This window comes from Lagopus leucura, unplaced genomic scaffold (genome assembly GCF_019238085.1).
Source record: "Lagopus leucura isolate 7727_CA_CO unplaced genomic scaffold, USGS_WTPT01 Super-Scaffold_100009, whole genome shotgun sequence".
Taxonomy (NCBI): Eukaryota; Metazoa; Chordata; class Aves; order Galliformes; family Phasianidae; genus Lagopus; species Lagopus leucura.
This window is the reverse complement of record NW_024962266.1, coordinates 11937805-11963661: the sequence shown is the minus strand read 5'-3', so window position 1 is coordinate 11963661 and position 25857 is coordinate 11937805. Positions and strand designations below refer to the sequence as shown.

Below are 25857 nucleotides of genomic sequence, written 5' to 3'. Positions count from 1 at the left end.
AATGCTGCCAGTGACAGTCTTCCACTTGCTGGATCAGTGCTGTCAAAGGCATCCAGAAATACTTCAGAAAAAGACGCATGTATGGAACAACAGATCTTTGGAAAGCTTTAGAAGCTAGTAGCAGTTACTGCTTTTACTGTAAATCCAAACTCAATATTGTAAAGAACATTTCTGTAAGTTATCAGATGCTCTTTCTAGACAAAAAGATTGAGAAAAGTAGTAGGGTTTCTAAAAAAACATTTAAGATTAGAAATGTTACCTTTATAATAAAATATAACCCAGCAAGTGCAGAGCTGGTATTATTACCTATAGCAGCACTCAAAAACCTGCTCAAATTAAATGATATCCTCAATCCAGCTCTCACAAAAAAAAAAAATCATCAGGAGCTGAACACCTTTAAGGATCAATTGTTCCACATTACACTTTAAACAAGCTAGAAGATAGCAAGGAGGAGCTTTTAGAAGCATTCACATGCTATTTAAATGTGCATATTTTCCTGACAAATAATTCTTCAAAAATGTAAATAATATTAACACACCTGCATGGCAAAAGGTGACAATGACAGAACCTTCTAGTAGGATGCAGACACTACGGAGCAGCAGCAGGTAACAAAGAAGGACAATTGTCTCAGCCCTTCCAATGACTGACCAGTGGTAGCTCAAGAGGAGTGCAATCTCTATCCAGACAGATGCTGCTCCCTCAGCTGCCAACCCTCAAATGAGCCCTCCAGGCTCCACCCCCTCCAGTCATTCAGACACATTACTTGCCTGCCTTCTCACCTGATGCTAAAACCATTGGGTTCTGGCTGTGACCTGGAAATTTTCTGTAGCACCTTTGAGGGAATTGTAGTGGGTTGACTGCTAAACCCAGTACAACAGTAACACTGTCTGCCTTTAAGTTAAATATTTGGGAAATGGCTCTAACATGATGGAAAAGATTAATAAAAATTATACCAAGAGCAAAAATTATAGGAGATTCTTATCTAATTCTTCACATCTCAATGGTAAATGGTAAAGTCGCTATTGAGAAAGACACCTTGCAACCTCTGGTTTCTTCATACCTGTCAAATTGCTGATTTGTTACTAGCTCTCTAAGCATCAAGAAGAAATGACACAGCCTGTTGACATTTTTTTTTTCAAATAATTTGACCAAATTAATGGAGCAGTTCTTTCAAGTTTCATCAGATTCAGCACACTACTCGAAGAAGAATGCGTGTGAGCTCCATCCATATATAAATTACGCTCAATTGCTAAAAGTGCAACATTGTAAATGCAGCATCTACAGAGACACTTGTTCAAATACCTCTTAGAATACCATTATGTCTCAAAATTAAGATACAAACTCTTTGCAATGAAACATCAAATAGATTTCATAAAACAATTATCTCACACATTCAACCAGAGTTATTAGCCAGCACATGAAGTCTTAGAATAACTTCCACTGCACTTCCAGTCAACTGTAAACTTGATGCATTACCTTGGAAGAATGCCACATTTTCCACTGTGCTAAACTTACTGAAACAAATAGAAAGCAGCATTTCTGCATTACATCCCTACTTTACTATTGTGTAATTGGACCACACTGCAGGAACAACACTTTATTTTATAAACATTGAGTTACCATTATCAACTTGTGGTTTCACACTCTCAGCACAAGAATAATGAATTCTTATCTTACACTGAGAATTAAATGAATATGATAGAGAAAATATTAAAAGAGTTACATTTCAAACCTCTGTTTGCAGCTATAATTTTAAGAAAAAACACATTTCATATGTTATTACATTGTTATACTAAGTACACAGTAAAATGTTTAGCAACACCAACATCAAAAAATTTCCCAGGCCTTTCCAGTTTAGGGGTAAATTCTCTACTCGTCTGATACCTGAGTAGAATTTTTAAAAATTATTATAGAAGGAATATACAGCTTTACATTCACTAAAATAGATATATTTCAACTAGAAAAGAGCAAAAATATCCAGCAGGAACTACGCAATAAGTAAATGGCTTCCTGTATTAGAAATTATCTGCAACTAGATGAACAGTGGTCCTCTCCTGGAGTATTTTAAGCATGATGAACAATGTTGTTCCCCGTGACTTTGCCAGCTAAGGAAGGTACCTCTAGAGTGGCTAGGAGTCCGGTGACACCACATCCCTAGAACAGCTATACCCACTTAAGCAAGCCACGTAGCATCTGAATTGGTTCAGGGCTTACCTGAGTGCCAAACAAATTTTCAACAGCAAACTGATAAAATATGTTCTCCTTTTAAGTAGCTCCTTTTCAGCACTGCAGATGGAAAGTGTTTCTCCAAAATTTTGTAGTCAAATACGCAATGGTACAGTACTGATATTATTTTAATATTTTATACAACTAAGTTATTGAAAAAAATAAAGAAATAGGGTCTTACTATTTAAATTTCATGTTCCACCAGAACACTGCTTCATTGAAAATCTCTTCTTACTCTCCTAAATAGCCTCAAGTATGTAAACAGGATTTAGGTTCAGAAGTCCACAGGGGAAGCAGAGATTAATTTTGATGAAAGCTAAGTATCTCGGGACACACAGTTGGACCCAATTTAATCTCTGAAATGCCTTCATCCCAGTAAAGAAAACATTTCTAAGAAAATGAAGACTTTATTTTTTATTTTTTACAAATAAATATATATTTATATCTCCAGAACCCCAGCACCCAGTATGGTATAAAGTAGCAAAAAAAAAAAAAAAAGTATGTATAGCTACTAATTTTCATTACAACCAAAGTGTCCTAAACAATTATGATAACTATGATCTGCTGACAATGAGCCAAACAAAGCAGACATCACCAGATGATAAAGCATTTCTGAATGAAGATTTTATCCTTAATACCAGCTCTGCTTTGTATGCTGAAGTCCAAGGCAAATAAAGTCAGAGATGCCCAAAGCAATGCAAAGCCCAATGACTTTAGACGGGCATGATGGAGATAAGAGGAAACGCTGATCATATTATCAGATACTTGAAAACTACAGTAAGTGCCTGGAAAGAAACCAGAGCAGATATTTAAAACACTATTTGTAAGGATGGACTGCTTTTTTGAGTACGTGTGTAGGCTGACTACAGTAGTGATTAAATTCACAACTTGCAGATAAAACAGCATGAGCTTCCACGGCTTGAACTGAAACACCAGGCTCCTTTAATAAAGCTGTGACACACCCAGCTTCTGTTTGTGCCCCAGACATTTTTTTTAAATGTCTAAAATGCCATGAGCCCTCTTCTAACTAAACTGTCCAACGCTCCACAACATAAAAGAACAAATGTCAATAATCTACAGAGAGCCACTGATAATGGTAGCAAAAAAAACAAATGTAAGAAATATTCCTAAAACCTTGCATTTTAAAAGTAACAAAAAGGGAATCCATAGAGGGAACTCAAGATTTTCTAATGCAATTTTCTGCTCTAACAGTTTGCAGATGAGTGACTATTAGTCACTGAAAAAGGTATGACACTGCACCCACTGCATGGCATCTTTGGAGTCTTTGTGGTAAGCCATCTGCCACAGTGGTTTTCAAAACCTCTTTCAGAACCAACATCAGACAACATCTCCTGCAGTTTGCTAAAAGCAAAATTTTTGACTGTCATCCATTTTTTTTCTTTAAATTATAAAACTAAATGGCTCAAAAGCAGAAATAGGCTCCCTCACCCTTGAAGTGACACAAAAGTGAGGTGTTTTTTTTTCCTCCTCTCCTCCACAAAACAGTTTGCAGGGACAGTGCTGATGCGTTTGCTGTGCAGAGCAGATGCAGAAACCCAAACAAGTTCCTCAATATTTCGTAGTTTGCACTGCACACTTGTTTTTTTTAAATCCCCAGGCTTTAACTGCAAACTAGTGTGCACTCATGAAATCACGGAACCCCTTACAGTGCAATTTCTTTGGGTTTTGCCCAGCCATAGAAACTATTTGTCAAATACATCTGAGAGTCTAGACCATATTAAAAGCAGCTTGATTATTACTAACTCCAGCTTATACAGTTGTCAAGACAACAGAGTGAATATCATCATTAACAGAAACTGCTTCTATAAAACTGGAAATCATAGCTGAAGCTTCACTCCCATGCTCACATTATCCAAAATATGCAAATATATGAATGCAAAAGAAAATTCCAAATGAAGTTTGATGCCTTTTTAGACTGATCTAAACAGACAAGTAAACTTTCTCTCTTCTTTCCCACTTGTAAATATGAAATGTGTTTAAATCTTTCTTTATTAACACAGAGACTGTATAAAAATATTCAGCTTTAATTTTCACTTGCAAAGCTTTCATGCATACTAATTCAGCCAATGTTCACAAGACAGATCGTAGATTTATGCACCTACAAGGAAGACCCATTCACATATATAACATCTCACCAGTCTCACTGATGGCTCGCTGCCATAAGCCGCCACACTGCCAGACTCGCAGGATGCTACCCACTGTGGCTTCAGTTGTCTGACACCAACTTCATGCAACCTACAGTAGACATAGGCCTAAAGCATATTGCCAGTAGAGTGTTCAGGAGCAAGGTACCATAATTTAAGATGCAATACAAAATGCATTGCTTGTCATGAAGCCATGCCCCTCAGGAAGTCTACAAATGGCCAATAGTCTGTGCTGCTCTTCAGAGGGCACTCACATGCTCACAGAAATAAGCTAACAGGAATCTCATGAAGTTCAAAGAAAAAGAGGTATATTATATCCTGCCCCTGGGGAGGAACAACTGCAGGCAGCTGGCATCTGGAAAGCAGCTCTACAGTCAGATCCTTCTGGGCCTGGAGGAGAAGGTGAAAGTCATCCAGCAACACCTTGCAGCAAGGCCAGCAGACCCTGCGCCATGCTGGGCAGTGCTCACCAGCAGGCCAAGGAGGGGGATTTACTTAAGCTTTGTCATTACATTAAAATATAATAAACAAAACTTTTAGACTATATTAACAAAAAAAACACACAAACTGAATTGAATACTTTATAGGATAAAGCAAATAAAAGTAAACTGAATTCTTGCAATACCACTCTATCCCAACTAATCTCATTATTTGATTCAAGGTCTAAAATATTGCATGAAGTAAAACTAGAGAAATTTCACATTTTAAGATTTTCCAGAAAGTTTATTTTTGTATATATTTAAATATAAACAAGAGCAATAATTTTCCTCTACTCCTTAATTTGAATATCATCTGAAGATCTGGAAGAAAACAAGACCCCACTAGGTTATTGGTGTTTGTGTGATGCACAGTAACATTCATAAGAGAGAAATATACTGAAATACATATTAAGTTGACCATTTTTCTCAAAGAGAAATTTAAAGCGGAAGGTCTAGATCCAAACAGGAGCACTAGGGAAAAATGTTCATTGTTTCTCTCATCAGGCCAAACAGCAGTACTACCCTGGGAAATCAGAGAGGATTTGGGCAGACTGCCCGCTCAACTTATGGCTCATCTGAGATTCACCTATATCTGCTTAGCTATCCAGCTAGGATTTTTCGTTGTTGTTTTCATGTCCATATGATTCCAGTGCCTTTGTGCAACACAGAGCCCTCTCTGCCTTCTTCCCCAACTGAAAGGAGGCAAGTGTCTCAATACCTGTGTCAGCAAATCTATACCCTCCCACACCTGATCCAAAGTCCACTACAGCAATGGGAAAGCAAAGTGAACTTTCATCTCTCAAAGATGTTGGGAGACTAAAGTAGGTTGCAGGTAATCTTGGATCCAAATAGGAAAAAAAAGCAGCCATCAAGTTGTTGTGGTTTAACCTGGCAGATGACTCAGCACCACACATTTGTTTGCTTACCCTCCCCTTCCCAGTGGGATGAGGAAGAGAATTAAAAAAAAAAAAAAAAAGCCAACAAAGTAGAACCTGTGGGTTGTGATAAAACTATTTACTAAGATAGAAAAAAGGAATACAACAGTAGTTACGACTGCATATTATCTACAAACACATAAGCAATGCACAAGAATTCCTCACCATCCTCTGATCAACAAAGAACTACATTACATTGAGGGCAATTAAGAGCACTCCAGCACTGCACAATATCTGTCAAACTTTAAGATCAATTACTATTCCTCCAAATGGTTTGTATGCTACCAAAAATGACCAGGATACAAATGTATGGGTTAGTAGTGTGCTTTCTATTTTGTGCGATGTAGAAAATTCTTGTGATCTTACATGCTCCTTGTAACAGATGCATGACCTTTGAAACGCTCAAGATCCCTCCTCAAGTGAATGTTTATCACCAAAGAGCTGTCAGCTACCAAGTTTTAAAAAGATTAACTATGCTGAGTCATGTACTTCAAAACACCACGAAACCACCCATGGAATGTTGTTACAGGAGACCAGCGACAAGAAATCCAGCTTGGGGGAAATACTAAAAGTAGCTTCACACACCATATGTTCCCTAAATCTTTATTATAAGTCATTTTTCATTTACTAGCACTACAGGAAAGATCTATGTATACGGAGGACTGACCACACAGTCAGTCCTTTAAGTGTAGGAAAGAAACAAAGAACAAGAAATCAAAATTAGAAAGGCTAATGACTTTCAGAAAGGAAAGAATATAACTGGAAGGTAATAAGGCTTTTAAATAGGCAGGTTACATTTCACACAGTACCTTTACAAACAGTTATTCATAGCAGTGTTCATAAGCCAAGAGCATCATGAACATCAAGTCATTCAGAGTCATGAAAATAAAGTCATTCATAAATGTAAAGGGATTACGAATAGAATCAAAGCAAATGGCTTTAGTTTTTTGAGTTTCTCCTCAATATTATTGTTGTTTGTACTTTTTACTGTACAACTCTAAGAAGTTACTTATATCAGGCAAGTGAAATTATTTACTGTTTATTACTACCCAACTTTCAAAACTTAATAAAGCATGTTTGCCCAATTTTATCACACATAAATAATACTAAAATTAATAGTCTTTCTTAATGTATTTAGGAAATTATTTTAGAAACTCTTTCTCTGTTCTGCCTCCTTTCATCCATTGATCGTTCCCTGTTTTGGGCACTATAGCTCGAGTTTCTTTGGAGTCCTGTACCAAAATACTCGGCAATGCAAATAAGGGCAGCAAGAAAAGACTGACTTACAACTTTTAACCCCCCTCTAAAAAGAATTAGATGATATGAAAGTATTAAGTAGAATATGCATCCTTACAGCATACAAAATACCAGGTGCATTTTAAAATTCTATTAACAAAACCAAAATCATGTAAAAACAGTGATCTGAGTACATAGGCCACCACATACTTAAAAATCAAATCCAATTTAGAAGCAGGCACAGGTTTGTTCAAACAGCATTGTACAATTTCTTTAACACAGAATTTAGATGAACAATATTTTCATTCACTCACAGTTTAGTATAAATATAAAGCAAGGCACCCCTTAAGCATTTTAAATAACAAATTAAACATTTACGTTTTTTACTGTGCAGTCAGGCTTAACATTTATGCAGCTTCAAAACCAAAGTACAGCCTCAAGGGAAGCCTCTCCACTGACAAATTAATACCTTAGAGAATAGAGCTGAATGGTGGCAATGAACTCATTTGTTCCCCCAATAATGAAGAATGACTCTTTCTTTACCACATCTGTGACTGTTGCTATGGTGACCCAGACTTACCTCATTGCTTCTCGAAGTGCTCCTCGCTCACTAAGAGTCGTGTGCTTGATGTCATCAAAATTATTTTCTAGTTTCTCACAGTTCTGCAACAAATGCAAGAACCCATGTAAGTCTCCGCAGCAGTATATTGTACATGTATTACAACTGTCCAGCATCATGCAAACAAAACTGATTTATATTATGTAATCTCACAAATTATGCATTCTGTTTTAATTATACAGTAGTCATTAAAAAGGCACTGAGAACTCAGAAACAAAGTAAACATGAATCTTCTTACATGGTTGTCATGGAAATCTTATAAATGTTCCATAATTAAATGTATAGATTTATCACTTAGAGAAAATAAAATTCTCCTTTACAAATACACAAAGCAACACAGCATACAGAAAAGAACAAAATCCTAAATGTGAATTGAAAATAAGTTACGAATTCTGTCCCAATGAAACAGGCAGTGTTGTTAGAACAAACCAAGCTTTGTTAACACAATTCTGAATGTGGTAAGAACTAAAAAGATTGTTTATAGAGACTTCAATCACTTAATATATTTTCCAGATTAGAATTCATCAATATTTCTAAAGCTGATATGAAGACAAACATTTTGTGACAATAAAAGAAATAAAATCTCCCTATCTTCTGTTGCTTATTTTTAACTGTGCAAATGGTTAAGTTACTTCAGAGACACTTTCCTTCCACTCCCATACAGGCAGTAAAATTGATTCAGAAGATACTGAGTAAAACAAAAATTTGCATCTGTACAAAGTGATTGTGAAACACAGCAGATGAGTTCTCTAATCATCTGCATCATCCATAGCATTTTATACGCCCGAGGCTCTGAGGTATTGCTGTCCTCTGCAATGCTTTCTGCCAATACCAAAACTTACCTCTGGGAGGCATAACTTTGCCACATGGGTTGAGAAGCAACACAAGTTGCAAGCACCATTAGCAGTTATCATCGCTAACAACTAGAAAGGCAGCATTATCAGGCTCTTTAAATAGAACATGTGAACTGTTAGTTGGTCATACGCTTCCACACATCTTAATATCTGAATTAATTTTGAAGTCCATACCTAAAGTTATAATAAATAACTTATCTATTATTTCTTGTGCATTGATTCCTTATAGTTATACTCAATTAGAAGTTACAAGAGCATTACTGGAGAGGAAATAATTAGATATTTGTCAATGATCTAACAAAACATCTTAATTTGTCCAGTTATTTCTAAATTCAATTTCAGATGTTTTAATACAAAGTTTTAATACTTCAACAATACATTTCTGAACAGTAGAAATGAAGAAGTCTACATTCAGAACTCTCCATTCTTCTCTCCCATACAAAAATGAAAACATAGAATTGTTAAGATTTGGAAATACCTCTAAGTTGATCTACCTCCAATATAATCACTAAAACATGTGGTTAAACACCACATCAACCCTTTCCTTAAACATATTGAGGGTTGGTGACTCCACACCTCCCTGGACAGCCTGTTCCAGTGCCTCATCACTCTGAGACAAAGTTCTTCCTAATATCTGATCTGAACCTCCCCTGGTGCAACTTGGGGCCCACTACCTCTTGTCCTATGATGCATGATTTAAGTAGCAAATCTTATGGCTAATCTGATATTTTTGTTTATATTACAATCAGATGTCCTTTGTATGTCAAAATCCTACCAAAAAATTCAAAGGGATTTTACCAAACAGGTAAGCTCATTTAAAAATACGCAAAAGAAACCCAAACTGACAATGCTAATACAGAAAGAATTCCAGATTTATCAGTACTAAACTGAAAGCATCTGTGCAAGCATACAATCAAATTTCACATCCTTCAGGAAAACAGATCAAGGGAAACAACATATGGAATATTGCTCCAAGCACTGAAAGACTAAAGCCCGTTTATTAACAGTCTTGTGCCACTGGCAACTCACCACAGGTTCAGGAAAATCTGAGCATCATGCAGCTCATTTCTCTTGACATTATGATATCAAGCATGTAGAGAACTGACAAAGGATCGAAAGCTCACAAGATTTTATCAAGCAGAAACCTAAATCCTCTCTATATCCTACAATCTAAAATAACTGATGGTGTCTAAGTGGGAAACACTAAAGTAAGTCACTCAATCCTTTTCAGTTGGTGTTTCCCATTTGCCTATATGGACCATTCTATATTAATCAGTTGAAGGGCAGCAAGGGTGGCCAGCACCTAAAGAAAAGTCTGATCACATACACTTGCACAAATACTCCTTAAAACAAAACACAAAAAAACACATAAGAATATGGAAGTAAATAGAAAACACAGAACAAACAATGGAACATAGTTTAAAGATTCAAATAGTAAATGTTATAATAATTCATTTGGGAGGATGATTTTTTTTTTTTTTTAACCAATTTCACAAGCTGTTCTAGACAATATCACATCTACCTTTCTCAGCTACCTTCACCTAAACAGTTCCCATCCAAAATACAGCAGCTGGAAAGCCTGTAGTTTTGCCATTAGGAAAAAAATGACCTAAACACTAAGGCAGATGCAAACCCACTAAAGGAAGATGACCTCACAGTATAATCACTTACTGCTTAAGTATTGAAGAAGTGAGCAACTACTGACAGTAGCTACTATTATTTTCTAGTTACAGGTGCAGTAATCCAGTAAAACAGCGTGGATCTCCCAATGAAAAGAGAACAGCAGTCTGAAAGACTAAAAATAAGCACAGCTACGTGTCTATTAATGTTGTTTCTTCATGGGTCTGAGCATCAGTTTGCACAGTATGTTTCTAGGCATAGATATGTTTTTAAGATACCTTAAAAGGATATCAGTCGATAAGAAAGGCCCCAATATGTATGAAATTCTGAGCACAATAATACTCTGAAGAACACATAAATGGTGAAACTTCAGTAGAGCATGACCAAGATGAGTTTTGCATTTCTAAATATTAAATCAGTAGCAAAACCTGCACTCATTTTATTATCCATGTGTAACATGATGGAAAGTGTAGCAGTGGCAGCAGAGCAAGGTTCTAGGCTGCAGCAAGTGAGGACTTGGTCAAACGTAACAGCCATGGGCTCAGAAATGAAGGAAAGAAACTGTTTACTTTAGGAAGGCTTTAAATACACAGGGATCTCCAGCAAGATACCTTTACCCCCCACTGGCAGCCCTTAAATGAGGTTGGGGAAGCAGTGGATCCCAGCTCCACCCCTTCTGGTCACCCAGGGGCATTACATGCACCTGAGTTCCCCTGAGTTGGCCCTACCTTCCATCAGGTGCTCAATCACTCCTTCAAGCCATGACTTGCATTTCTTCTACACCATGCTACTAACTAGATTAATATGTGTATATACATCTTGCAAAGAGCAGAGTGTTTTGGTCCATCATACTTTACAGATTTAAGTATAGTGAGCAATTAAACCCCCAGGTGTTCAGTTTTCAGCAACAATTCAAGTAGAAAATTCAAAATACAAACAATGAAAAAATTGATTTCAGAAGGTTACAGCCAATTAATTTCTTTGGGTATAGATAACATCTAGAAATTTTAACTCCGCAGTTGAATAATTATATTTTACTCTATACCTCCTGTATGCTATCACTGTTGGCAGATTCATAGTATGTATGACACTAAACTAAATAATACCTCGGAGAGGTTCAGGATGAAAAATAAGTAGACAGATACAGTTAGGGACACTGCTATCATAAATCAAACTATCATTGCATGTCAAAAAGCCACAAAAATCTAAATACTTCTTTTGCTATAGCATAAACACTTTGAAGTTTTCAAATGAGCCAAAAATCAAGAGAGAGGGGAACAGTTTTGATACATATAAGTGAAAAGCTTATTGATCATTTGAGATCTTAACTAAAGCTACATGATAACTAGTTAAAAAGGCAGCTGTGCACTAGATATCCACAAGTATTTGGCATTTCATACAGTGTACTGGTGGAACATCTAATCAGAAATCAGAAAGATGAACAATGAGAGTATGAAGATAATGAAGAAGTAAAATTAATGCACAAATTGGAAAGCTTCTTTTACTATAAACATAAGGCAATGACTTTCTTACTTCAACTTATTCCTGTTAAAAAAGCAGTAAGTTTTTGGAGGAGGAACTATGTGCTCATAAATCTATTTTTTCAGACATGGCAACTGATAATTGTAACATCCTGGTATCAACTTCATAGTATTCTGTTTTTAAAAGTGTGAAGTCAGCAACTACCAAGTTGAAAATACTCATACTTTTTGGTACTTGTTGAACTAACCAGTTAGCTCACACAAATACAAATACTCACTATTTCTAAATACAATTCTAGGATTCTAGAAAAAGTGAAGTCGTACACTTAAAAAAAGGACTCTAAATGTTTGTCAGATTAGTTTTCTTATTTCCCTGTGTTTGTCAAGCCCTCTTTTCTTGACTTTGTCAGAGAAAGACAATTGTTGATTTGGGCTAGTGGATCAAATGCACACCTCAGAAAACAAATTTGCTCTATTGCCAGGTTTCATCAATGAGGATCAGCATGAAACACAAAAGCATTGCTGTGACAGGCCTAAAACCTTCGAGGCCACAATTTAAATTCACCCATTCTGCAATACAGCTCTGATAAAAATGACCCCACTTCCATCAAAATCAACTACAAATCTTCCATCCAGGCAAAGAAGAACAAGATCACACTGAGCCATATGCTGCTCTATCCTGAAATACTTCACATAAGACTTACAAAAGCATTAGTATTACAGATAATGTCTTGGACACGTTTCTAGATAGTTGAGAAATAAAATCTTTTGATCTGACAACAGAGTAAGACCTATTCTAAGACAGCCTGCAACACCAAAGTAGAGTAGATCTTTTATCCTAGTTGATACACTGCCAAATCAGAAGCCTTACTTAAAATACCCCTGCCCCCCTTTAAGACAGAAGTTTTTAGGTTAGGAGAACTGCCAAATTCTTAGAATTTATTGCTTCCACATGAACTTTGGAGAATTTCTAAGGAAGCCTGTTTGTAAATATAAATCTCAGATTTATTTTTACTGTTGAACATTCTCTGTATGTAAACCATAAGAAATGAACAGCAACAAAGTTAAAAGAGCAGAAGAGCTCTCACCTGTTAAGTTTTGGTTTAGTACCGATACTGAGAACACTTTTTTCCTCTCATTTTTTCATTTTTCCTTATAATATGTTAGAAAAGTTCTGACAGAGTACAGTATCTCTATTTTCTAATGCTCATACAACCAGTTTTTAAGATCTTTACATTGAATGTCTTCGCATCCAGACTTCAGATTGCTTAAAATGAAACTGACTGAATCAAATGGTGAAGAACATTGCCATCTCTCTCTGATGTTTCAGTTGGCTTCCTTTAAAGGTGGTAGACTGTAATGACAGATTTCCAGAAGAAAAAAAACTACACACATCACAAATTCTGGCCATGTTAGCTTGCTCTTCTGAAGATATTGACTATACTGTAGAAAGGATTTCTTTTTCAAAAGCTGACTTTTTTCAGAGGCAGTATAAGAAGTGCAGAATGGTTATTTCCATATTGATCTTCTTATTTATATATAAAATGTTAACACCAATAGATCAATATGGAAACTTGTGTTATTCTGGAAATCTGAACTATCAGCAGAAAACTTTAGAAATAACTATCTTGTGTTTTATAAACCTAAAGCAACATTGTAATAGTAATCTAAACTGTAATATATTGCAGCAAAGGATAATTATTAAGGGAAAACACAGCTGACATTTTCTGATTTACGCACACAATCAGAGATGGAGTCCAAGGACTGTGACATAATTATCTCCATGCTAACAATTTTTGTAAATCTCTTGACAGAATTTTTGCTAATTTTAAAATGCCTTCTGAAGATTAGCACTTAAAAGTGTTGGGGAAAATAGCACAATTTATTAGCCAGGGTATAATTGTAAACCTTCCAAATACTCATTGTGAATATCATTTAGACAGTAACTCCTGCTTTAGCAGCTGGTATATAAGACTCCTATTTATCGAATCTTGAAACAACAGACAGAGTAGAATCTAATTAAACAGGATTACATGCAAAAGAAAAAATATTAAAAACAGACTAATATACAACTGCTATGAATTTGGAATAGCACATCTAGTTCTTTTGATGTGAACTCATGAAACATTGTGCTTTATTACAATAAAACCTTACGAAATACTCTTACCAGACCTCTCCTGATTTGGAACAGACTGTCTTTCAACACTGAAGCAACACAAAAAGCTAAATGGTTCCATTGATCTCCTCTCACAGACTTAAGCACCCATCTGCTATTGGATAAAATATCTTTCTGTTGCATTTATTATAACATTGGTACGGCAATTTATTAAAGTTACTCAGTAGCCACTAGCAGTATTTCACATAGGAAGCCCCTTTAAACTATCTTTGTATTGAGCAACTAAACAAACTGGATGCGAAGGGATTTCCAAAGGGTTAATAACATTTGTTTCATCTACAGAGCACTGTGGAAAGCAAAAGGACCGATTGATTCTATCTAGAAGATGTTACAGTCTACACAGTATCACCTAAGCTCCTCCATTCCATTTGTTACAACTCATTCTCAAAGGGTTCAGCCCAAACAGCGGTAAAGTAACTTAAAACTGATACCTGAGCAATTGTCCACAAAAGAAAGATATGCATTTTTAAAAAACATATATTCTTAATATCTGAAGAAAGTATACTGAGCCCTCAGGTATTTATATAACATTGACAGCATGTCATTCATAATATATGAACATTTGTTACAGCCATTTTTTCCATCTTGTGACATAAACATATTGGCCAGACAGGCTCTTTGAAAAATACATATATTAATATACCAAAAATAGCAGGCTTCCATCAGAAAACCACCCCTAAGTGTTAGCAATCAAAAATCAATCGAACAAAATATTAAGTAGAACTGTGGGAGGCTGTAATCAATGCTTCCTTAGCATAACCATATTAATTCTTTTCAGTTTCTTTACAGGAATATTTTTAAGATATACAAGAATATAACACATTTTCTCCAGAAACAGAAAAATATTGGTAAGGCAGGATTGAAACTCCAGTGCATGAGGTACTTTCTGAAATTCTGCAATTGTATTTTGTTATTAATTACCAGAAATACTGCTCATGTCATTCTGAAGTGGAAGCTGGCAATTTCAGAGTTTGCATTGCTCCCTCAGCTTAAGTGATACATATAATCCTTAAACACAGGTAATTATCTGGAAGATTATTACTAAACATACATGACTTTTTAGTTCGCAATGTTACTGGGACTATGAAAGTTCTTCTGATCTGAAATGGCACTTTGCAAACTTCCCTTTCATGCTGTTTCATGCAAAATTTCAAGCAGCAAATTTATAACAGCCTTTGTGTTCACATGAGGTACAGAATCTTGTTTGCATTCAACCTGCTGTTTTCAGAGCAGATGCAGACACCACGTGTTTCGAGAATAACAATACATTTAGTAGGAGCAATATGGGGAAGACAAGTAAATAAATGGAAGATGAGTGAAGACATAACGAAAGCACCAAGCACAACACAGAATAGCGGGCAAAAGAACTAAAAAAGGTTAAAAATCTGGAGTCATGCAAGACAAAGGCACAGTAGAGACAGAGAATCTCTACACAAGATTTCTAAATACACTATTTTCAATTGACAATGAAAACTTAACTGAATAAAATTTATCAAGAAAACAAATACCCAAATGCCATACACCCTTCTAGTATTTTCCTGTACCTCAACAGATCTTGCTTTTCCTTCTGCATTCTTTATTCTGCGTTAGCAAATATTGTTCCCCTGATTTACTGAGATTAAATAAGTGAATGTGAAGAGCTGAATAATATTGAGGAACAACATTTGCACAGCTCATAACATGGAAAAAAAATAATCTTAAAAATGTAGATAGAAATGCACTCCTCAGAAACAAATTGTGCTCTTGACCTTCAACAAAGAGCACAAGAGAAAACACATACTCAAAAGCTCAACCCCCTTTTTTTTTTTTTATTTGCTCCTGTTATTTATTTTTAAAGAAATGGAATGACCAAGAATTTAAGGAAATAATCCCACCTATATGAGAGTACCAACTTACAGAATCTCTCTTATTTTCCATCCACAGCAGTGGAATTACTGAATATAAAAGCTTTCCAGAAATTAAAATTATTATTCACACAGCACTTGAAAACACCCAGGACAAGTATTATAGCCTCAGGTCTCAAGTCCATTTACCACCCACAGCACCTAACAATCCAACACTTCGGTATTACACTGCGTCCTCTTTAGTTCTGTGCTCCATTTATTGTCCTTCCTTTGGAAGATTTCATGCTGCCACCTGAATAGCTTTCCTCTCCAAACTGTTCTGGCCTGTCTTTAGACACTCAGTATTATTGTCCTTGTTAGCGTCTTTAAAACTACCATGTTCAAGATGGGGTGAGCAACACAACATGCCATGCAGCACCAAGCAAACCCTCTTCCCTCAATTCTCAGGTACCAAGTGCATCCATTTTACAGAAGAGAAGCCTGGAGCAACACTCCTGCTATAAGCTCTGTTTGGAGAAGTCCAGTTCAGTCTCACCTTCAAGACACAACACAACTGAACAGCTGTGTATGCAGCACAGCTCCTGCTGGAGTCTCTTAGCTCTCATAGCATTTTCCTCACACAACTATGTTATTTTCAAGTCTAGAAATGGGGCCAGCTATTGCCAGAAAGGAGCTTTCAGTTCCCAGAACGCTGAACAGGACAGAGTTGTTGCTTGTGTGTTTAACTTGGGGAATTTGAGCATCCCATTCCTTCCCTGCAACCAGAACTTATCCTGGTGCCCTCCGTGCAATTACCCACATTTTACAATAAAAAGCAATAACCTAGTTTTGAAAATGCTATTTTCAAACTTACACCACAGAATATTTTCTAAATAGCATAGAATCTTAATATGAAGTATTTTTCCTTTCTACATTTAATATTGGACCTACTAATCAACTTCTTGCTCCTGAGCATCTCCACAACCATTGCACATGTGCAAGCAGAGCAATAGGAGAGATCAGGGCAATGGCAAAGCAAACGAACAAATTATCCTCTTAAACAATTACCAAATTTTTTCTTTTTCTTCCTGGAAACATGATTAATTTCAATTTCTAAGCCTTATTCTTATGCATTTCCCCTATTCCCCTCATGTATGCAGTGTTTAAGATTCCAGTGTTTAATTTTTATCCAGTCATTTTCTTTTCTTCTCTTTTTCTCCTCCTTCATTACTTGGATTTTTTCCCCTCTATTTCCTCTATTTTCCCTTGTTTAAATTTTCCCCAGTCCCTTCTAATTATTTCACATCTTCTGCTCTGTTTCACTATGTCACAGCTTTCCCTTGCCTTGTTTTCCTTAATGCATTCCTTTATCCCACTCCTGCGCTCCCTTCCCTACCATAAAACAGCTCCAAGCAGGACACGCAGCTGCAGAACAGAATCAAATCACTCATGGGGCACCTAGAAAGGCCTGGTGCCTCCCAGAAGCAACCACAGAGGGTCCCACACCAACTGCCACCTAAGGGTGCAGGGAAGTGCAGAGAGCACTTAAGAAAGAAGGAAAAAATTCCAAGAGTGAACAAACAGCAGCACTCATGCTGCCACAGAAAACCACAATTTAACTGTTGGGGGCTGCCTTCTGCTTTCTCAACTATGCTGCAATGCACTAATACCACCAACGGTACAACTGTGAAGAAGAATGTTAATGTTTCTCACAGAATTTCGTGATACATACACTTAACTACTGTAGCCTCTAAGGCTTTCCCAGGAGTTGTACAGCTCATTGTTTTCTTACACTCCTGCATAGCTGTTGCTGAAAGCTTTGCAGCAAAGTGAGTAGTTGCTTTTGTACATTATAGGAAAAGTGGTCTAGGCACTATAAAGCCAGAAAAAACAGTGAAATTATTAAGGAATTCTGTTCCTAGAGCTGATAGGAAGAATCTTAAAAGCTATTCAATATCTTATTTCCAATTACTTCAGATGTGACAGAAGTAAAAGTTAAGCTTTACTTTTTATTCTTTATCTCTTCCATTCAAAAAAAAAAAAAAAAAAAAAAAAAAAAGTCTGCTGGGCTCAGTCTTCAAAAGATAGAAACAAATGCCCATTAAGTCCATACTTTTAAAAATGTCAGTGGTTCAGCATCAGCCAAACAGAGTTTCAAGGATAGGTACTAAGATAGTTTCCCCTGTCCTTTTGTTCCACAGCAGTGCAAGATTCCATCCAGTCAGCAGCAACTTCCTCGAAAGAAAAGTCTTCAATTTTGGGATTGGAATAAAAGTTTTTCCTTAGGAACATTTTAAGGGTACTAGGACTTCTGGAATGGGAATCAAGAAATAAGAAATGCTACAGCAGAAGATAAATGCGTAATTTAGCTGAGCACCCATCTGTGATGTAGTCCTAAAGAATGGCAAAAAATATTCAGCTTAACATCCATCTTTATGAAGGGCATCAAAATCAGTGCTATTACTTGGGAATTTCAGACATAACTAAATCTGCAGCAAAGCAACTTGATGTCTGCATAGCTGAGCACTGGTAGATATTTAGATGAACATGAATCAGAACGCATATCTTAAAAAAAAAAATAACATTTAACAGTATCAGTCTACATCATACAGCTACAAATCATTACATGGTATAGAAACTTCAAGCAAAATAATTCACACAGGACAACCTAACATTCAGGTAGAAAATTCCTGTTTATTAATCTTATTCCCACAGCAGTGTCTGTAGGAATTCAAGGCTGAAGGGTACACAGAGCTGGATGAAGAATGAAGCAGAACTCTAAGTGATACAGGCCATCAAAAAGCAACTATGTCAATTAACTAAATTCAAAAATAGCTTTAAAGTGTTGCTCTTCCAAGACTTGCTTTGACCCCTTCACACGCATGCTTTAAAACACTGGGTAAATTACTTGACAAAATGCTATCTTACATAGAACTGCTGTCTGACTGGGCAGTGTTCATGTCGTCAGCAGCCCCGCAGCTTCATACTTTACATGCAGCCTTTTTGTGCTGTGTGTGGCCTTAATTGAACACCATTCAAAACCATACTTGAAGGCAGAACATATTTTTCCTGTGATTGTTTCAATGGCACTCATCACTTTGGTATCTTAAGTGATTTAAAAGCCATTTACTCATCTGTATTCTACAGATATCCTCTTTTGACAGATAGCAATCAGCACAGAAAAACCATGCAATAACTGTGAGCATGCCATATCAGACATCTATGGTACAAAACTCTAAAATACATAGGAGACCAAAGTGACAACTTGTGCTAATGGATTTACTCCCCCGCTTTTATGTTCAGTTGCATTATGCCATCTTTTGCATGTGCAGTTAGATGTCCCTTCCCCACTACCACTACAGCGAGGCCACAGCACAGCATACCTCTGCTCTGAACATTAGTAACATATTCACTCTCAGCCTTTATTTTTCTGGCAGCAAAAGGGTATCTTCATGTTATTATGCTAATGTTACCCACAGATTATTAAAAAAATCCATAATTCCCTGAGCACAACAGTGTATAGTTTTGTTCTGCTACACTATCCACGCTCTTCTAATCTCATCTCAATAAACAGCCCCTTGATAACTGACAGTTTATTGGGATTACTGAAAATAACAACATACCTTATGTGCCTAGCACCACCAGAAGCAGTAGGTCTGATTACCCCAACACCACACTTGACTTTTTTGCGTTCTCATCCATTTGATGGAACAACCACCCTATAATCAACTGGTATTTCTAAATCACTTTCTCTCTTAATTTCAACTATTAACTCCTAGCCATCCTCGTCCTCAAGCGCTTGGCTGTGCAGTCTCCTAACGGCACTATGAAATCTATTCTTACCTTTTATTATTATTATTATTATTCTAACTCCAGAGTTATACAGTTCTTCTTCTGATGATAAACTTCCTTCTGTATTAACAATTCCTGTGTACTTTTTTTGTAACATGCTCCTAATATTTATGTCAAGCTCATTAATAAAAATATTAATCGATATGAATCCAAAAACTGATCCTTCAACAAGCTCTGTTAAAAGCCCAAGAGCAGCTATTTCAGCAGTAGACAGTGTAATTTCCTTAAACCAGGTCCTTATCCACATTGCTATACTAATCCAAGCAGATGATACTTAACTAACAGCTTGTCATTGCATCACGTTCTACCCTTAAGAGCCAAGAGAGCAAAATGTATTGTGATTTATCTTCCATTTGCTTTTAATACAAGACTAATGGAGCTACAGCTGCCCATCAGCTCTTTTTAAATATAGAGATAGGATTGACTATTCTTTAAATATGTGCAAAAGCACACAGCTTGATTTTTTTAACAGTCTCACATTTAAGCCTGAAATTTCAAATGTCAATTTTTCTGTGATTCTTTCATGGTCATTTTTCTGTCCTGCTGACTTCAGAGATCAAACTTCTCAAGTTTTCCTCTGGCCTGCTTAGGGTAATTTCTATTTCTGGACTTGTTTGCCCATTAGCCATCTCTCGTTTCAGTCTCATTTTATTGGAAATGAGACAACAGCTTAAAAAGATTTCAGACAATACCTAGGACATATAATCCTATCTTCACACAGGTTTTCCTTGTTCTTTTAAATACATAGCTTTAGAACCTTTTACTATTTGTTTTATATAGCTGAATAACCTTTTACTATTTGTTTTAATTTCTTTTGCCAGGTGTGAATCAACTTGACTTTTCAAAGTTATCGCTTTTTCCTCTGTACTTCCTGCTTTGCCTATCAATCCCATTTTTCCTCCCTTGACTTATCATACTCTTAATATTCTTTTGGAAAATGTTTCTCACATTAGCTTGAAACTCTTCCTTACAAGCTGGGATGCTGATTCCAAATAACTTTTTACATATTTCACAAAAATAACAACCTTCTCAAAATTCACGCCCTTGAACAGGTTAGTTCAATTCAAAGATCTGAATAGATTCATCTCCTCAGTTTTCCAAAATAATAACTTAAAATTTGCTTATTCTACTGCTTAAAAAGCTTGATTAACATTATTTCATGTGATTGTCTATTCAGAACATTAATCCTTGCTAAATTTAAGACTCCAGTCCACTCAGCTTAACATGTGACTTTATCCCTTCTGATTTAATGATTGAAGTTTGTTGGTTATTAATCAAAGAGTATCTGCACCTTACCATTATTAGAACGTGTGGTTTTTTTCCCCAGACTGAATATAGAAAGTTCATCTGTCTGACAATAATTTGCCTCTCTAATAACATTAAGCATAGAAAGTTGTGAGGATAACAGGAGGAAAACAGTGGACTTCACAGATGTTGGATCAGCTGAAAAATATACTGACTGATTAAAAAAAAGCAAAATAGAGGGCAAAACCAGAAAGACAAATTAAATACACATTTATTTCTGAGCACAGCTAAGAAAAAAAATGTGCTTAAGAGACTTTTGTGATGATACCACATCTCCCCTATGGCCTTAAAATCAAAATCATGAAAGCGGGAAACTAAGATACACACTTAAATATACACATTTCTAAGTACAAAAGCTAAGGCACTAAGAAAATTTCAATTAGCAAAGACTGAGAAGCGAGAAGATTGTTCTATATAGATGAGAAGTAAGAATTAGGAGAAGTAATTTATTTGGATTGGCATGTATTCAACTTATGGCTTCAATGCTAACCCCTCAATTTCTCTTGAGTTTTAAATTCTTATCTCACCTTTTAAAAAGTTAGATATTTCCTCCTTCTCCATTTCCCTGACCCCACCAAACATTACACTAGTAGATTAGTATATTGCTTTCCTTCAGATATCCAAGAACACTTTTCAGCAATTGACAGAAAAGTAGGTTTTTTTCAGTAACCTACTTGCACACTGGATATTGTTTTTAAATAGACTAATTTCTTGTTGGCTTATAACAACAAAGTGCAGAATACTTATTTTAAAAAGTTAAGATGTATAAAATATATATAAAACAAAAAATTCAAGGATCGTAATATGCATTTCTTTGAGCAAGGATAAATGTTATCATATATAAACATGTAAACCACTTTATTCTACTGAAATGATTGTAAATGCCAGCATATGGTATCGATACGAGGAAATGCAGAGTAATTAGTTAATCTAAAAAATGCATGAGCAAGAATTTGACTGCTAAATGATTAAACTGGTACATTTTAAAATGTATATTAATATTTAATTATTGACACTGTGAGAAAAGAGAAAATCTCTTGATGTTACTTCTTATCTCTTTCTGATACTCAAAGTAACCCATGTATTATTCATATGAATAGTTTGTGCATATACAGTCAATCACTAGTTATATAAAAGAATCATTCTCAAATTCCCTAATCACCTCAATAGAACCTAATGCAATATTTTCCACATTTGGGAATCAGAGTATTTTATTTAAGAAATCAGCCTGGCCATGATGAATACAGTGCAGTCTGAGCAGACATCAGTTCAAAGAATCAGATGTCAAAGTGCTCCCTCTAATGTCCCTTAATCATCACACCAATTAGTCGTTGAATAGTGATGTGATTAAAAAGACTGCTGCTATCCTACACCTATTCAGACTAGTAGATTTCTACATATGTTCTACCAATTAATGTTTGAATAGAGCAGCGATTAGAGAGACATCTGCCATTGTATATCCATTCAGAAAAGAGCTAAGCTTATATATTCATATGCAATGAAGACAAAAATAAATATTTGCAAAGGTAAACTGCACATTTAGATTATATATATAATTGAGTTGATTTCTGTTAATAAGCATTCTCTATTTTACAATATGTGAGATTATTTTTTATTTATAAATATATACTCTTTCATCAATACAAGTCTAGAAATGGCCAAATTATTCATTGAGTATTTATTCATTAAGGTTCCTGGTTTTAGGCTTCGGTGAACCAGGCTTCATATCTTTTTGCAATTTGCACTATTTCTGCTTCCACCCATCAATTATATGAGAACTGCTAACTCAATTATTCAGTGATATCTGATTGGGCACAAAAAAAAAAAAAAATCACATGACATTTTTCCACCTAATTGTAAGGCAATACTTAAGGGCAACAAATTGATCATAGCTGTGAGATAATCATTCATATCCGTGTTTTCCTATACAAGTACAGACATCTGTATAGCAAACAGTCCAAGTGAACTTTTTTGTACTTTAAATAAGGTTTTTTTTTCAACAGATTTTCATATGCAACAGTGACAGCCACTGAAATGCTGCCAAAATTAAAAGTAGTTTGAAATTTTACCCTGTAATCATTACTCTTTTAAGGGAGTAAACACATCCACTGAAATTAAAGAGCAACATGATCTGTTGCATCTTACAGCTAAGCGCAGGTCTCAGCACAAACCAATCTGGTAGCTGCATTATAACATTGCACAGAAGACAAAGCAAAGAATTTGGCTCTCTTCGATGGCTAGAATGAACTACAGAACAATGAGAGAGTCTTGTCCCAAAGTGATGTCACTAAAGAAAAAAAAAAAAGCTGAGCTTAAAAGTTGTTTTGTTCAAGAAAGAAAAGTTCATGTTGCAAAATGTTGATCAGGCTTAGCAAATGTAAGGACAAAGAACAATGCTACTACTGCCAGAAAATCAATACTGTTACAGGCTACGGCAATTAGCTACAAACCAATTTAAACTCCATTTCCTTTGTCTCTTTTTAGTTGAAATACTTCCAACTCTTCCATCTGGAGCAACTTCTACTATTATTTTTTAATGCAGAATCCAAAGAAATTCTGAATATATAGATAGATTTGTATCATCTTCTACACTAAGTAGGTACCACAAGTTGTCTTTCTTTAAAAAAATGCTGCAATACAACATCTTACTGAATTATCCAGCAAGAAGTTAATTTATAATATTTCTATAAAATTGTACAAAAGCCACAAATCTGCACATGTACACATACAAGCAGAATTCAGCCCATAATGCTTAGAAACACTAATCACAAGCAAGGACTTCAGCATGGTGCTAGCTGCCATGCAAATGCGCACAGTAAGCGCCCTTCTAGCTCCTGAGTAGTCATCAAGCATAAAATGCTTACCAAAATTGAAGAACAGCAAGATGGCAACCATAAATAGAAACATAAATCTGATATCTAAAACAATCCTGAATTGCTGAGGAAAATCCTGAAATCAAAGTATCACCAGAATCAGAAACTCACAGCATCCACAATTTATTCCTTTGCTCAGGTTTTATCTATGACATTGATGATCTATTGTGGCCTAGATTTACCATCCTTTCCAAAGATCTACTGTCAGTATAGGCACCTCAGAACTTTTCTGCCTTGGATTTCCTCTGACAAAGTGATCTTTTTTCCCCAGCCACGCTCCTGAAATTTATGCCACCTTCCAGCATGACTCAGAAGATGCCAACAGAGCTAATGTTTAGGTTTGGCATTGCTACCAAGGGTGACCCATATACTCTGATCTAAAGCTGACAAAATTTCTGAGGTTGAATGATTGTGTATCTACAACAATAAATCACTTTTACAACAAAATTTGGTTGCTAAACACACTAAATAAACAACAGCACTTATTGAAAGTGTAACTGGGCCATCCTTGAAGAGCACTGATGAAAAACACTGACATTCTTCAGTTTCCACTTCAGAACTCATTTAATGGGCAAAAGTGTCTCAGAGCAGACGAGGAGTTAAAATTTCACTCGTATAATTATTCTGAAGAAATATTTAAGTCTGCCATCTGGAAGTACATTAGACATTATCAAGTCACTATGTGCATGCCTCAGCAGATGCAGCTTTTGTTCAGAGTTTTGAGAGCTGTTAATTTAATTAGTTTTGTATTTTCATACTCCCACCTTCCCTCTAACAGTAATTCTGCTAAGACAGCATCAGCCACGTTTCAAAATAATCCAAAGCTAAAAGACAAATTCAGATTTTAAGGAAATGCAAAGTAGCACACTTCCTTCTGTGGTCTCTCAGAAGAGCCTGACCTGTCCATTAAGAGGCACAATTGTTACTGCCAATGGTTTTTTAAACTATAACAAGAATTATGTTCTATATACCCTTTCCTACATTATAGTTTTCATACAAGGCCAGGAAAGCATTTGGTTGTTCTTGCCTACTAATCAGTGATGACCTGGAGAATGTAAAAGTGTCGTTGCTCCACAGACCTGCATGCAGTAATGCAGAATTCCAAACCAAATTGCTTCTTATGAGGGCTGCTCTGAAAGTAATGCCCCCTGTTTTATGATGTTGGCCCACATCATAAGAGGGAGATGTTGGTGGAACAGCAGGAGTGGTTGAACCCTCCTACCGTTACTCCATTACATTTTGCTGCCCTGTGACAGATGGCAGAAAAGGAGTAGCCTCACAAAATGGTGTCTGACATGGAAGCACATATGAAGCAGAGGTGTGTCCTTGAAGTCCTCTGTGCAGTAACAGGTAGGTGTCCCACTAAGTGGCATGGTGGTGATGGATTTATGCTTGAACTAAACGATCTTGGTGGTCTTTTAGACCTTAATGATTCTATGACGTAAGAGTCATTGCTTTCAGAGCAATCTACATAGATTGTAAATCAATTAAGAAATACCATCACGCTATATTGGAGGACATTCAGAATTTCTTCTGAATCAAAATTCAGCCAAGACATACAAACTAGCTATGACCTCAAGATCCATGCTGTTTGCATGGCCCAATAATTTCAGGACTTAGGGCTTCAAGAACTTTGAAGACAATGGGGTACACATAACTAAAAGTAGGAATGTGGGAACATAGGGAGCTTCTAAAAAGCTAGGCACTTTCAATTACCAAAAAAAACTTTAAATATCCAGATTTTATGAACTGAAAGTACAAAGATCAAATGGAGAAGTCAGAGATAGTAACAAATTTGAAGGCTAAGAGCTTTGGAAAATGTGTGCACATTCATCAGAAAAATATATACGTGCACTATAACTGGAGCTTCAACCAACTATGTAATGAATAATTTCCATAGGAACAGCTGATGAGGTAACTGCAGAGGTGCCTGCTACCCCTACCGCATGGATACCTAAGCCTCTTATCAAAGTTTCTGAAAGCACAGGAGTTCACAAGCTCAGTATTGATTTCAGGCCACCTGAAAACATCAGTATGTAAACTGCAGCTGCCCAGGAGCTGCTTACTGAGCAGCTCAACTACCTGTACAACATCAAAACAGTTGTGGGCAATAACTGCACTGGACATCCTAAAGAAATCATCCCTGTTCACAAACCCAAGCTTTACGTTATTGTTGTAACAACTGGGAAAAACCTAAACTAACAAATAAGAAA

General features: G+C 36.1%; 1 protein-coding gene across 2 annotated transcripts in view; it reads right to left on the bottom strand.

Moving 5' to 3' along the window:
* Positions 1–25857, bottom strand: part of DPYD (dihydropyrimidine dehydrogenase) — a 316371-nt gene that overhangs the window by 268504 nt on the left and 22010 nt on the right. For both annotated transcript variants that reach the window (XM_042873805.1, XM_042873806.1), the window contains exon 3: positions 7622–7704. In XM_042873805.1, the coding sequence (XP_042729739.1) occupies positions 7622–7704 (83 nt within the window). The remainder of the gene's footprint in view (positions 1–7621; positions 7705–25857) is intronic.